The sequence below is a fragment of the Pseudopodoces humilis genome, chromosome 3 (genome assembly GCF_049639895.1).
Source record: "Pseudopodoces humilis isolate 2021_Gansu_Grassland_sample_001 chromosome 3, ASM4963989v1, whole genome shotgun sequence".
Classification (NCBI taxonomy): Eukaryota; Metazoa; Chordata; class Aves; order Passeriformes; family Paridae; genus Pseudopodoces; species Pseudopodoces humilis.
The window spans coordinates 61,557,581-61,573,723 of record NC_142202.1 but is presented as its reverse complement, the minus strand read 5'-3'; the positions used below and the strand labels follow the sequence as shown (position 1 = coordinate 61,573,723).

General features: G+C 39.3%; 1 protein-coding gene across 1 annotated transcript in view; it reads left to right on the top strand.

Annotated features, from left to right (window-relative positions):
• The window catches only part of RSPO3 (R-spondin 3), a 58,691-nt gene that overhangs the window by 16,995 nt on the left and 25,553 nt on the right, over window positions 1-16,143 (top strand). The window contains exon 2 of the mRNA XM_005518339.3: window positions 14,627-14,818. Coding sequence (XP_005518396.1) covers window positions 14,627-14,818 — 192 coding nt within the window. The remainder of the gene's footprint in view (window positions 1-14,626; window positions 14,819-16,143) is intronic.

The window sequence follows — 16,143 nt, the reverse complement described above, 5'->3', positions numbered from 1 at the left end:
AAAAAGGCCTGGAGCTTATCCAGGCCACTTATGATGCTTTCCTAGGGTGGAAATGTCTGGAACTCAGAAATAATTTATGTAAGGCAGACCTCTTAACATCACATCTAATTTTTGAAACTACCAGTTCTCCTCATTTCTTGTCCCCTTGCTTTAAATGAAATAGTGTTTCTGGGTTATCCTAGACATCAATCTGTGCTCATCCTTTCAACTCGGTTTCATAATCATATCCAACCTTTCAAAATTAGTCACCATTTCCTGTAAGTGACTTTAGATCTTAGCTGGAGAAATCAATAAAAGCAACCTGGACAACAGGGAGGCTTGGGTATGAGCTTGGGTATGAGCAAGAATGTGCTGACTTGGTGGGTATTCCCATCTCTGATCATGGTGACTTACACAGTTTGTGGCTTCTGTGTCACAGCAGCAAAGAAGGTAGCATGTAAGCAATTTATCTTCTTCTGTATGTCCGTGTGTACATATATAGGAGTTTCAGAAGGCCAAGCAGAAGAGATACTCATGCTCTAGAAAAGCTGTAGAGGGGCAAACTCAATGGTCTCTTCAAGAAAGAGGAACATTAGTAAGCTAGTGGATTAGACAAGTGGCTAAGACACAACAAGAGAAAATGGTGTGAAATAAAAGGATACTTTCTTGATATTCTCCCATTCTGCACCTTGCACAAATATATAAAGGTAAAATCAACAGGTCTCCTACCATCTGTTTGCGTATGCTGATGCCTCATTCAGCAGATATGCTACATAGTAACCTTACTAGACATAAAATTCCAATTTTCTTCATAAGGCAACAATGTGGAATTTGTTACAAGAAAATTATAGTTTATTTAATTTCTGAAATCTCCTGTGAAACAAGTAGTTCTCAAATCATGAGGAAAACATTGGATCATCACCTTATATTAGAAATATGACACTTTAATTTGCTTTTACACACTATTATTTCATTCTCTTTTTTTTAATCATTAGAATTAGATTGATAAGCATAATACAACCCACTGTGAGTCAGAAAACTGTGATATTGCTGATATTGTCTCAAGGCAATATGCTAACAAAAGGCTATCTTGCCAGCATGTGCCCCTAGACAGGGGCACAGTGGCAAGGGATATCAGAAGGTACCCAGCATAAACTCTTTGATACACACAATGATTCCTTTCCCAGGCACAATAATTTATGGCTAAGCTACAGGATGCTTTTAAAAAGATGTCTCACCTCTGATTTGAAACATACATGTGACTGAGATTATACTGCCTCCCTGAGACTAGTGCAATGATTTTATCTACCAAGGCTTTCTGAATTTTATCTTAATTCATGCAGCTGAATCTCGCTGATGCCTATTTCCAACCATTGATCGGTTACATCTTTACTTCCAGTGGTAGATATTATTACAGCATAGATATTTTAGGGGCAATACTTTGTTACAGACTGCCTCTTTTTTTTTTTTTTTTACTGCCTCGACAAGGAATTGCTGTTGTGAAGTGTGCCCAGACAAGGCTGGTTTTGGAAAAAACAGTCCCCTAAGCTAGTTGCAGATATTACTATGAATTTTTATCTCTAAGAGAAGGCTTGACTGAGGCCTCAGCATGTCTGAGCTCAGCCCTGTTCTATGCTAGTGAAAGCCTTTTGGTGATGAATATTCATGTACTTGTTCTTTGCTTACAAAGTTGTTAATGGAGAATTGGGGCAGGGACTAACACAGTGCTGTCCTATGTTGTGACCAAGAAACTGTGCTCCTGGTGGAAGTGAAGACATGAGGACATCCCAATTTCCCTTATAGCTGTGCCCTGCCTGCCACCAGCAGCTCTCAAGCATTATGAAGCAACAAAACTTAGAGACCTTCATAAGTGAAAATGTAGCAGTGAGGTGATGCACTGTCCCTTCTTAATCCCTGAACTATTGCTTTGGCATGGGCTTTGGGATGGCTGTCTTGCAATACAAAGCAGAATAAGACCAACAGCAACCAATCCGGATTTGCTGGCCGGAGTCACCACTTCAACCTGAGAGGTTCCCCAAATGTCTGAGCTCAGACTGGTTATAGCAGCCATCAGACAGGCAGTGATTTCTCCAAACATGTCTTCTTCAAGGCAATATGGCCCCTAAAGCATTTACTTACATCATGAAGCTGCATCTCATTTGATTGCTATAAAGTGCTTTAAGGACCACAGAGTGAAAAGTCCTACAGAAGTGTACATATATTTGGAGTCTTACTGCTGTTGTTGCTATGTGATTATATAATTTTCTCAGGGGTTTTAAGGATGGCTGAAAACACAATAGTTTGCTCTAATTATACTTATTCTCTTTTCCCCATGCAAGTGATAAAATTTGCAAATGTTTTCCCTGATCGTTTGGCCTCCTTTTCTATTTAGCTTGCCTTTGAACACCTCTTTCTAATTTTCTGTGAGAACACCTTTGTGGTACTGGCTTTTATCCATATGGAGTGTTACATATGATGTTGGTATGGAAAGTATTATAAGGCAAACAGCAGATTTAAGCTGAAAAAGATACTTTAGAGATTAATGAACAGGCTTTGAGTCTCTCCTTTTACAGGATACTGGTTTGAGTCTTACTGAAATCAAAGCAATCTGTTTGCCTTCCTGTGAGAATATAACTTAGTAGCCTCTTATAAAACTATTTAGTAAACTAAAAGTGGGACAACTTTATATTAAAAAAGCACTGAAATTACTATCTTTGTTGAGTCTCTTACTGAGACAAAGGAACAGGACTGCTGACTCTAAGCACTGCATGAATCTTACTCCCAAATATAATGGCAATGATTTAAAATGCATGAACTTTAATTTTAAAAAGTGAATTAAGTAGTGCTAGAATCCTTTCATATGTCTTTTTGAATTCACAGGATTAGAGAAGAGAATTTTTTTTCTAATCTTCTAAAAATAAGGAGAAAAGAATATTGGTTTTGCTCTCTGGAACATCATGAAAATGTGGTCATTATGTTGAAAAAATTTGTTTTGTTTTTTTTTTTTTGCCAATACAAGATTACCCAAAATTATTGAAAAGTTAAAAAATAGAAATGTTTAAACTTTGAATTAGTTAATGGCTAAAAAGTTCAATACATTATTTCCAAAGTTAGTGTGTTAGGAGTTAGGCTTTTGCCTACTTCAGGAAGATAAGTGTCTGCTCCAAGCACAAGAGACTCTATTCAAGAGCGAGTCCTTAATTTTAATCAGGTATTTAAGTCTAATTGAAGTCAAGGGGTCTGTAACATATGCGTGTAGGTAACCATATGCTGATGTGCTTTTTCAAATGGGGAGGAATTTAATCATGGGCTTACATGGTAATTGTATGGGGTTTTATTCCCAATTTGGTCTGGGTAGGCAGAAAGTAGCATAAAAGGGATCAAGAAACTTTAAAGCTTGTTAATTTAGTGCTCAGTGTAGAGGAGAAAAAGAGCCTTTTATTTCCCTGAAATTTCTGACCTTCTTTGTTATTTTTCTTCTCCCTGTTACTCTTTGCTCACCAACCACAGCTCTCGTTTGCTGTGGACAATTCCCAAAGGGAACATTCCTCACTGGAGTAAGTTACCCAGCTCTTTTCCTTAATTTACAGTGAGTACAGCACCCCTTGCAGAATCCATAGCAGACCCTTTGGCTGTAAGCCAGTGTTAATAGCATGTTTTCCAATAATCTAATCTCTTCAGTCACAGAGCAGAAATCAGAAAGTTAAAAGAACTGGCTTCTCAACTTGTCTCAGTCTGCCTTTGAAATCTGTGCAAGGAAATGTTGTGTGAATAACTACAATAAATTGTTACCACACTTGCACCCATGACTCAATAGTTGTACCCATAACAATCTGATGTATATGAGAAAACCTTCTATAAAGCAAGGTTTAATGTGGTGCCAGGAACAGACTCTCTCATGAAGGCTTGCATGTGCAAAGAAGCCAGAAGTCAGAAGCCAAAGCTGAGGACATATTGTAAATATCCATGAATCAAACACCTCACAATCCTAAGAGATAGGTATCGTTTCTCTTTTGCAGATGAAAAAATTGAAGCTTAAAGATGACAGAGCCAAAATTTTGAAGTTTGGCTCTAGAAGTGAAGTAACAATTCTTTGACTGGACTCCTGACTAAATAGCTTAATTTTCAGACCTCTGACCACCTGCATCTTCTGTAGCCATTCTGAAAATGAGGATATATACATAGGAAAGAAGCAGGAGATTAGTTGTCTCTCTGGAGGCCCCAGATTTGAAAATGTAGACGCTAGTACTTTACAGTGCTAGAAAGGGACCTTAACCAGGCAACTTATCACCCCTCAAATCCAAGAACCCCTAACTTTCTTCAAAGGCACATAACTCAGCGGTACTTTTAGGGAAAGACAACTAGATGCTGAAAGTCAAACTATACCTTTTACCTTTTTCCACATGGTTTCTTTTTCCTATGTGATGAACTGTGTATGTTTTTGTTTTGGAGGTGCGGAACTGACCACCACAATATTTTTTCCTTATTTCTAACACTATGCAGAGCTCTGGTGGTCTACAGATTACAGATTACAACTGGGTCCATCATTCTACCCCAGGAGTGGATCCCTTCATGTATAACTTTGATTGCTGTCACTAGGAGCATATGCTTGTTGGGTACTTGGGATAGCACTTTGCTACCTCTGTGAGACAAATAGCTTGACTTGCTTTGTGCAAATCCAGAAGGAGGATGTTTTCATTTTAGGGCACAGTTCAGTCTTTATTTCACTTATTCCATTTTGGCATCCGTTTGTGACATTTTTTAACACAATTTTTCTGCAACAGCCCAACAATTTGAGTGGTGTTCTTGCAGTCATCTCACATCCGAGCCCTGTCTCATGGCAGCCCAACATGGTGGCAAGTCACTAGCCACCAGCTGAGCTACTAAATATTCATGATATTGGATGCTTTAAAAATAACTGCTGTGATTTCAAGTTTTTCTTGAAATCTAGGGGATGTTGAGTTTTCACTGAAGCCAAAGTAGTTGTTGGTATAACTTGTATTAGGCAGTTCTATTTGCAATAATGGGTTCTATCACTCATTCTGCATCAGCTTAACCTCATTAAGTTACAGTGTGGCATAAGAGAACCAAACAGTCCTCTCTTCCTCATTACTGGACTTATTAGAAAAACGTTCTTCAACAGACCATGTTGCAAAGTGCTAAGGATACTTTGCAATCTGGCTAAGGCATCCAACACCTGAAAAAGCAGCTCTCTTAAACCATGAAATAGTAAATGGATAATTTTCTTGTGTAAGGGCTTGCTTAGGAAGATGTGCCTTACAAATGTGTACTTGAACATGCAAAGAAAGGTTTAACATGCACCCTCAGAATGCTGCTCTGATCCAGCCTAAATGATGTGATTCCTACCATTATTACCAGTGAAATACTTCAACAAAAGTGTATTTTTACAACCGCTTCTTCAATTGTGCATAAAAAGTGTCAGATGTCACTTGCAATGTACATCAGTGATATTAAATAATGTATTAGACAAATAAAAAATCATCCTTAAAATTTAGAGTTCATAGTTTGCCCATTAATCTTTCCAAATGTGAGGGGTTTTTTTCTCTTTAGTCTAGAGACAAATTTTAAAGACAAATTAGACTTTTTTTTCATGTATTTTTGCTATTGTACAGAAACATTAAAATGGCTTCAAAACCATTGACTTTGCAGCTCTTATGATAAAATGTTTAATAAGACTCATAACACTAACCCAAAGTTCCCTAGATATTTAATTCTTGATTTTTTTGTATAATTATTTGGCTATAAGGTTTTGTTTTTCTTTACCTAATATTGTCAATAGGTGGCCTCAGTTTATTTTTTTTACTGTAGAATTTCTTTTTGCTTTTAAATGAAATATAATATCTTATTGCTATTTTAAATGAAAGCCACTCAGACAATTATTAATGAAATAAAATTCCATTAGAATCTGACACTCTTCAAAAATAGAAATATTTTGTCAAATACTTTGACAAAGTTTGATGTGTCAGTGTTATACTGTTAATTTGATTTGGGATAACATACTATTACAGATGTTGCCTCAATTAAAAAAATAAAACAAAACAAAACAAAACAAAAAAGTAAACAGAAGTTTTAATTAATTTTAATTCATTTTCTCTTCCAATCAGCTGACCTGATTGATGTGCAAATCCTCAGGGAAGTGGTGGTATACCACCACAAAGAAATTGTCTGCTTTAGCACAAAATGGCTGATAGCCTTTATTTCGTCACCAGCACCCCAATAATTCAGCTCAAGTACTTTGTAGCACAGCTGTAGCTCAACAGTAAACTGCCTGCTGTGTGTCACTGCAGTGATGTCAGATGCATTACGGTTTTGGGGAAGTGAATGATGCTCGATGTGAGCACTAAATTTCTTTCATGTGGGTCAGTGTGTGCGGCAGTGAAGCTGGTTGGGAGGGAAAGGTTCAGACTTCAAAGGGAGGGCAGCATGCAGAAGGGGTGATAAAGCAAGCCCTAACTACGTGCCATTCATAGTTACTTCACCAGAAAATCCAGACACACAGAGCTGTTGAACTGAGTCAGTTTCTCAGGAATTGGATGCCTACTTAAATCTCACCCATCCTATTACTTAATCCCAATCTAAACAGGCCATCCAATCACACTAGAAATCAGTTAACTATGCTCCAAACCATGGACTATGCTAATGTTGATTATCAAATTATCCTCACCCCGTTTTCTTCAGAGGAGTTTTACCACTGATTTTAGGGGCCCAGGACTTTTGTCAGTGAGTCCAAGCTGACTGGTGATGATGACGACTCTAGTCTGTTTTCCACCAGAGTTGAATTTGATTTCACATCATACTGTTCATGTTTTGCAGTAAGAAACTTTTGCTTTCTTTCTCTTTTAGACTAGCAGGAGTCCCAGTGACATGAGGGAAAAGTGAAAACTGTTGGGTCATCATTTGCTGAGTGTTGCTACATAGCACTGCACCAGAGAAGCAGTTGCTAAACGTAGTATTTTAATAATTATTTTCAACTTGTAATTTTTGACAGTATTTTGTGTCACTGACAGATGGATGGTCCAGCCAACCTGGAGAAGCTGGCTTTTTCCTGCATGAAAATGTAAGACCAGTGTTCTTCCTTGTTACAAACCACAGAACACAATTTTTAGAGATTTTCCAGCACTGTAATACTCCTTTATACCTATACTATGACTTGAAGTCTTGATGCGAGTCTTGAATTTAAAGAGACATGTTCCATTTCAATGTTTGCAGGCATCAGTCCAGAACAATTCTGCTGCAAGCAACATACTTGGGGCTTCCAGTTAGCTTCAGTATGGTATAAATTTAATTGTTACACAGAAAGAAATAATTTCATTCAGTACAAACTTGTGATCAGTTCCACATAGGAAAATATATTAAATTGAGAGGATATTAAGTAATTGAGCAAAGGCACATCTGAGCACCGCCAAGGCAGTGGGCTGGCTTGCTGTCTGGCTTATTAATTTTTTAATGCTGTAAACATGGTAGTAGAAAATCATAGTTTCGACATGGGATTACAGGCTTTTGCTGTCTAAACCCTTCTCCTTAGTCCCCGGCATGGAAAGTAAAATCTGTTACATCCTGCTGTTCTTTCTGTGGTTTCTGAAACAAAACTTTGAGCGAAAAACTCTGGTCTCAAAAGACCCTGTGGGAAATGAGAAACTTGCAAATGCTACTGTAGTTGTGTAATGTTGACAGTATGAGCTGAGTGATCCTTATACAGATTGGAAATACACGATCATCTGTGTACTACGCAACAATAAAAGTCTCCAGTATATTAGGAGAACAAAACAGGAGAAGTAAATGGGGTGTGGAGGGTACAGGCTCTGCTGCCACCAGGATAGCCTAAGCATCCACCACCTTTGTTAGAAATGCAGAAATGGGAGATGGAAAGTTACCATCAAGCAGAAAGACCACAGATTTCAAAGAATGAGCCTCTACACTATACATTTTTGCTTCTTTATTCAGTAAAAGCATGCATCTCTTGTAAGGAAGAGATTGGAGGGTTGAGGGAATCACACTGATGTTGACAGCTTTGTTTTTAGAGTTCTGTGTCCAGAACAGTATAAAAGCAGATGGGGATCTTCATGAGAGCAACTTGCAGGACTAAAGACTTAAAATACTGTCTATTTGGGCATCAAATATAATCTCTTTCCAAAAGTCACATCTCTTTTTTTATCTGAGCACAGACGCTTTATTTGCAAGTAGCTGAATCTGACAACTGTCATAACACAGCTGGTTATAGAATTATTAGGTTACTACAATTACTGGGTTACTACAATTAGGTTACTGCTTTTAATAGATCAATAACTTGCCCTTCTAAAACAGCTTTTTTTATCTAAACAATAAGATGGAAATTATGTAATTGATTTTACATTTTAGAAAAAATTCATAATGTATAGTCTTGAAGGTTGGGTGTTTGGAAACAACTACAGCTGACTCTAAAGGCAATATCTGTATTTGCTTATAGGATTTAGAACTTGATGTGAGAAGGTATTGCATGACTTGGTCCTACCTTCACCATTACTACCAGGGTGTTTAAGGCAATTTTCTCAGGGATCCTCTTTGGTTCCTATACTGGTTAAACTTCCTGGATCCTTGAATATTGGTGGCGCTCCATAGTATGTACAAAAAAAAAAGTCAATTTCCCTTCTCTCTCCATGAAAAGAATTTTTCAGTTTATTTGCAAAACTCTCTGGAATGACAAAGAGCCATTTGTGGTTGTTGTGGCTGATTTCTGTTGTGCTGAAGATGCTAGGAGACTGCATAAAACTCTGCACCCCTGGTGAGATTTTTCACCCTGTTGATGCTCCTTCTAACCAAATTCAGGGGAAATGTGTTCTGGCTGCCAGTATACTTAATTTTCAGGATCACTCTGCCAGACATGTGTTTAATAATGATGAGGCAATCCACAGTGAGGTCTTGGCCATTTGGGCCAAGGGCCTCCTTGCTCATAGACACCACTACAAAACAGTTACGGATACTCCCTGAGACCGTGGAACAGTCACATACTCATGTTTCTGTTGCTTTTTAGAAGTCTTGACATTTGGTGAATAAAATAGTTTTGTTTCTTTTCCCTCAGTTGTGAAGTGCCTCTTGAAGAGAAAAATATTGTCAAGCCAGGCAGATGTTTGTGGAATTTTTTTTTTGTTTTGTATAGGATCTTTTTCCTTCAAAACATAGGAAGACACTTGGGAATCCTCTTTGATACATATTGTGTATCACAAGGCAGCAATACTCTGAAGTAAAATAGAAGTCAGACAGATTTCTGGAGGAGTTACCACCCTCTCAGAAAGAAGTCCTAAAATATTTGTGAAGGTCATATCACAAAGAGAAGCAGAAGACATTAAGCCTTTAACAGCAGACTTTTAGACTGATTTTTCCTCTTTGCCTCTTTTGCGGGTGCCTCAGATTCCAGTAGATCCAGAGGAGGCTGAACAGAGTCCACATTCCTCAGCTATCACCACTGATTCAGTTGCATCCCAGAAAACTTATTACCAATCCAACATAGTAATTGCCATGTACAGGTTTATCTTCCCCAGAGGCTCCCCCATCACAGCACATCCAGGCCTTTGCCTCCCTGTGGGTGATTTAAGGCCAAGTGATCCAGCAGAGCTTAGCCTGCAAGACTGAACTCAGGTTTCACCTTGGGCCAGGCTGGCAATCCATTTAGCACTGGTAATACAAATTTATCGAGCCCATGCATACTGGCTCTCCCAGGGCTGTCCTACCACTCCTGGGCTTTGTCCTTGCTCCCACTGCCTGTTGCCCACACGACAGTTCAGCCTTTCTGCCCCACCACTGTGCGTCCCACCTCTAACACATTCCCACACAAAGAAGCACTGTCCAAGAAAGAGTCTGAGGAAATACGCTGTGGTTTGCAAACTGAATTCCTTAATGACTTTCTCATTAGAAGAGCTGACTGCCAAATGCTGTTTGTGCTTGCCTAAAGGACGGTCTGCATGATTGAGAGTAGCTCTGCTTTACATGAAGTATTGTTTTCAGGCCACCACCACAGGCAGCTGCTTCTCACTAGGCAAGGGAAAGAGAAAGGAACGCGAGTGAGCGCACAGAGCAATCAAATTACACGGGAACCCATGAGATTTCCCATCCCAAATCCCCACTGCCACAAGGGCTAATGTCCGTGCGGGTGCTGCGTGGTGGTAAAAGCTGAGGTGGGGTCTGGCTCTCCCGGCAAGGGGCAGCCCAGCTGGGAAGGCTGAATTCCAGAGCAGCTCTGCTGTGAAAATATTTCCTGTGAGAATGCGCAAGCCTGAGAAACTGGGAGCAGCAGTGGGGATGGATTTTTTTTGCCTAGCACATCCATTTCAAGAGTAAACCTCTAAATGGACATCTTGTCGTTGGGGAGCAGTGATGAGACAGTGCACCTCAGCTGTGGCAAACGGGCAAAGAATATTCTTCTACCCTGTGCTTTCCCCCAGCTGTCAGAATGCATGCCCAGCCAGATTTCTACTGCATTTTCTTATTTCCATGTTTTTCTGATCCCATAAATTTTAACCTATGCATGAAGTAAAACTGGTTGAAAAATGATATTGCAAAGATGTAGAATTTATTTGCTGCACACAGTCAAAATCTAGCTTCTTGTCCACAAAAGTTCAGGTTCAAACTCAGCTCCTTATCCTTAACTCTCTATTTTTAACAGAGACCACGACTCATTGTTTCCAGAGTAGGGATTTGGAAAATATTCTGAGATTTCATTTGCTAATATCTGGACAAACCGCTTGCATAAAAAGAAGCCTTTGGGAAAAAAAAGGGCTTAAAGACAGACAGAAGAAGGGAATAGCTGAACATTAATTTAGGGTCTTCTCAAATCTCCAGTATTTAAGTTTTACAAAAAGATAAAAGAAGGGCTAGATTTTGGACCTGTAGCCAGTCATGAGTCTGCAAATGAGTAGTCTGTACCGCTTCTGGCTGATCTTTGTGTAAGAGATGAGAAAGAACTTGTCTGTGGGTCTCTGTGCTCCCACCATTTGCTTTGCCCACCGCTGCATTTTCTATCCCTGAGAGTCTATGATTTCACTGTGCCCAGAAAGTGTTTGGATACAAGAGGGTGGACCGCAAGGCCACAGTGCCCGACCCTCTGCCAAGGCACCGAATCTCTCTTCATCCCTCTTAGCACATCTATAATTTGTGGCTAACAGGAGTGGTCTGTGCCCTCCTAATGCTTTATCACCTGCTTTTTCACTTCAAAGCGTTTCTTAATGTGGATATACATTACTTACCCATTTCTACTGTTGACCTAAGTATGGAAATTTGAAGCAATGCTTACACCTGGGGTACTGTGACTGGATTTCACCAGATGGGGTTTATGTTTCCAGCTTCTTGTGGCACTTTGCTTAAACTCTGAGCTCGGTGTCTGATATGGGGGAAAAAAAGAGGTAAAATTTCTGGCTGCTTCCTTGGGGTTATGACTGCAGTTGCTGAAGCACTTGAGATCTACAGGTACTAACAGTTTGCTGCAACGAGAGAAGAAGATTAAGGCTTAGTTCTGCACCCAGAAGGCTGGATGGATTCTGGAATCCCTTCAATCCCACCCAGCCTTTGAAGCACGGGAAGGATTGGCTCATACAATGCAAGGATATGGCAAGCATCTGGATTTGAACCAGTGAGGGAAGAGGAGAAGAGGTAACAAGAATGAGATCTTCAGCTGGAGCTTGGAGATATCTAATTTCAAACATGTTATCTCATTCTCTAGGCACAAATATTTTTGCTCCACAATTTTTTTTTTCTCCCAGGTTCAATGACAAAGCCCCGTGCTTTCAAAAAATGCCAGTTTTTGGAGCATGTGGCTTGTCCCTCCCTGCTTTGATTCTTGCCTGGGCCAGAATAAGGGTCTACCCTTATTGCAAGACAAATGAGAAACTATTTTATTACACAGATACAAGGCACAAAGAAATGCTAGACATAGTCAGAGACAATCAAAGAAGTGCATCTCTTTAATAGATTATAAGAGAAAAAACCCGTGCTTCATTTAGAACGTTAATTCTGACTTTTCAGTGATATTTTTCTTTAAGAATTTCCAAGAACTGGAGCTTATTTTGCTTCACATATTTAGTTATAACATGACATGAAATCACTGGAGCTTGACTTGCATATTTTATCCTATTCCCTGCTCTATAACACTAGCAATAACATTCTCCATTTGGAACTACAGGCTTTCCTTTTTTGCTATTTGTTATTTGTATGAGATGTATCTGGAATGCATGAAAAGAGGCAGAAATTGTGAAAATGGCTAGGAGTACATTTTATTTTATATTGAGTACTTCTGTATTTAAAGGGGAGATGGAAATTGGCCATGTAATGGATCTTAGCTATAGAGAATTATCATATTTCAATAGTAAAGTATTGCCTGTCTCGGCTCACACACACATCTTGACCTCAGAGCAGTTGCACATAATGTTTTCTCTGTCAAGAGAATCTATTCATAATGATGTGTCACAGGTGCTCACACATAATATGTTTCCCGTCAAAAGTGAGCATCCATATTTTATATAGCAGCTTTGATGACAAATATTTTGTACTTCAGCTGCTTTTTCATCCAACTGTCAGACTTAATGAGGGAAAGTCACAGATAATTTTTAAATAATGTCAGCTTCTTAGATCACATTACTGTGTCTGCCTTTTAAAGTCGCTTCATACAAGGGCCACAAGACAGGAGAGAGAGACAAGGACATTTTCATTTACTTAACATTAAAAAGAAAAAAATTCCCAGGCTCTTAATTTCAAAATCAATAAGCTCTGTACCTCTGGTGTCTTTTCAGGGAAAAAAAGTGTTGTATTTAATAAGTACTCAGTATTTTTTGAGAGTCTAATGAAAGCAAGTATGATAACTGAATTGGGGTTGCAATTTCTCACTATGTTGAACGTCATTTATTCTCATAGTAGTGTCGTGTCCTCATTGTAAGCACACTTTCACCTAGGCTGTGGTACAAAATGAGTGCCTCAGTATGCACAGAAATTTGAGTTATTGTATTCTTACGGAAATTGTGCACAGCAAGGCCAAAGTTTGTACATCTTGTGTATGTCCAGCCCTACTGAGAGAAATAACCCTCATTCCTCATTTTATTAATGAAAGAGGAAGAGTGAACTTGAATTCCCTTTGAGGCTCTTCAGATCACAGGACTTGTCACTGAAACCTTGGAGCACAGAGAAGTGTTTTTCCCATTCATGGGACATGTCTTTTCTGCTGAGAGTGTAAGTGAACAAAGTACAGAGGTGCTCCTGAACTTCCCTGCTAGGCAATCCTCTCTGGAGCAGCAGGCAGTGGTGGCCCTCAACATGTACACCATGGACTCATATGGACTCCTGGTTTGCCTCCAAGGGCTCAGAAAGGAGCTGAAAAAACAAGTTAATTGTGTGTGCAAGCTATTTAGCAGTGTCTGAAGATCAAAATAAAATCAAAGTACTAAAATAGGCAATCACACTAAGGTATGTGCATATTTATAAAATTATCACTGGCCTGAGGAAAAGGCAGATCAGAAAGCCAATAATATTAAAAAATATAAGTTACAAATGTAAATGAGGACTATATTTCTTCTATATATGAAATTTAACCAGATGTGTTAGGCTGAGAGATTAAATCTTGCACTTTAAAAAAATGACCATTTTTTCATGATAGACGGCCAAAAAAAAGATGGGACACAGGGTCTGGAGTTACTTGATGCTTAATTATTTTTTTAGTTTCAATTTATTTAAGAAAGCAAGCAAGAATGAATTAAAAGTAGGTAACAACTTCTAAAGTACAGTAGGATGCAAAACTTGATTATCTGCCATTGAGAAGTAATACACTTCAGTGTGTATTCTGACACACAGTGTCAGCGTATCACAAAGAAGATTAATGTCTGCTACTGAAAATATAGTCTGCAACAGCATCCTCTTCCCTGCTATTCCCAAGCCCTTAAAGAAGTTAGGAGTGTAATAAATTTTGCTTTCCTTGTCTGAAGAATTAGAACAATTCAATTGAAAGGCAAATATAATCCTACCTATGCTATATGCTGAGACTAGAGCAGGGTAAATGCCACAGTTAAGTCTAAACATCAGGTTTTAATTGTTAGAGATTAAAAACATGCCAGAGAGAACATTCCAGAGAAAGAAGGAGGGTGAGAAGGATGGCTCTCCTGTGTTTTTTTTTTAAGGGAAAGTATCATCAGATCTTACAAGGGCATATTCCTGCACAGCAGAACTCAAATAAAATGGCATTTAATCAATGGTTGATCAACTAGGTTGATTTTTAATCATCCAGCTAGGAAAAGCAAGTGAACATGAATTTATCTGCTGAGCAAAGTGCACACAAGGCAGAAAAGCCCCTGAAAACAGGGAAAAGAAAAACTAATGTTCTCTAGAATGCAATCTATTCCATGCAATCTATTTCAAAGATCATTTACTGTTGTCTATTTCTGCAAGATATAAAGATGTTAGCTGAGCTTCTCATTTTTATGCAGATGAAATAATTTCTGAAATGACAAGCCAGGTCTTAAGAGACACAAGAAAAAAATGAAGCAATCTTTAAGAGCTGTCAGAGAGATGGATGGTCCACCCTTCCAAGTTCAGAGGAACCATTATTTCATGGTCTTGTTTAATGTATTGTTCTCTCACGCTTTGTTTTGTTTTTTAATTATTTTCTTCTCAGTGCATCCTAACGTGAGCCAGGGTTGCCAAGGAGGGTGTGCTACATGCTCTGACTACAACGGATGCCTGTCATGTAAGCCCAGGCTCTTTTTTGTTCTGGAGAGGATTGGCATGAAACAGATTGGAGTATGTCTTTCCTCGTGTCCAAGCGGATACTATGGGACACGGTATCCCGACATAAATAAGTGTGCAAGTAAGTGCTGGGGAAAGGGGAAGCACATGGATTTGTTTGTTTTCTCTTGAATGCTGTGTCTCCTCAGGAGTCAGTCAACAGAGAAGGCCGTGTCCTTATTTGTTCAGTTCTTTGTGGTAGTGCAGTAAATATTAAGCAAGAAGCAAGAAGTTAAAGACCGAAAAATGGCCTAAAGCTTGGGGATCCTGGCTCTGCATGAATGACCTGCCTAGAACCCAGGTGATGGCCTCCTCCTCCTCCTCCTCCTCACATCCCCATGTGAAGAGGAAGTGCCACTGGGCACCAGGCGCTGGCCTCCAGAAGCAAGAGAATGCCAGCAGCTCTGAAGAGAGAGAGGGGACTGAGGAGTACTGAGTCTTGGTGGCTGGAGCTGTTTAACCCACTGCCCTTTCCCACCTGACTCCTGCAACAAGGAGAGAAGATGGCAGGTGGCATTCTCTGGAAATGTGGTTTGCCCTGGTCTCTTTATAGCCTGTCTCATGCTCACTGCAGTCCTCTGAATGCCTGTAGAAGCTGGCCAGGCTTCAGCTGGCCACGTTTCAGCCTGATTTTGGGGGAATTTACCAATTTGTGTTGTCTCTGGGTGGGGGATGGAGAAACCAACTCTATTCTTTACTGCTCAGGCAACATTTTGACCCCACTATAGATTTTTGAACCATAAATGAACTGGAAAAGATCGCAATGTCCTCCCCACTCCTCTATTTGTTGTTGAATTCACTGTTTTTAATCCCACAGGTGATATAAAAAAATAAGACCAATGGCCAAGAAACTCTCCCAGTTTTTACCTGCTAATAAAAGTTATTTAATGAATGGACCCCAGAGTAAAGTCTTACAGAGTAACTTGACACTGCAAAGTATTTGCTCGCTTTTTAGCAGTGTGTGGCCTTGCATATCAAACATGAGCTGTGTCATACATAAGGTTTTATGCATTTCTCTTAAAAAATTCTGAGAACTAGGAAATATATCAGCAGTGCCAATTTGGGTACTCATCTAGACAATACATTTAATACTACAGAACGTCTGATTGAACATCAGAGAACCAATTAAAGAAAAAGAAAGTTATGTTGATCAAAACCACTCCTAAGCAGATTCTAAATTCTGGCATATTTTTTTCTCCTGGATGAATATTTTTTATCTCCTAAAGATAGGTGCTGTAGAGCCAATCCAGCACTTGTGTCCCATGGGGTTAATTAGTACCTATGTGGTGCCAGTGTAGGGCAGAAGAAGCACAGTGTTATTCTCATGTGCTGTGCTCTGCCTGCCATTTGCATAGGTCTCTAGGAAGATTAGTAGTGTGAGGCTGTCCAGCATCAGGCCATCCTTTC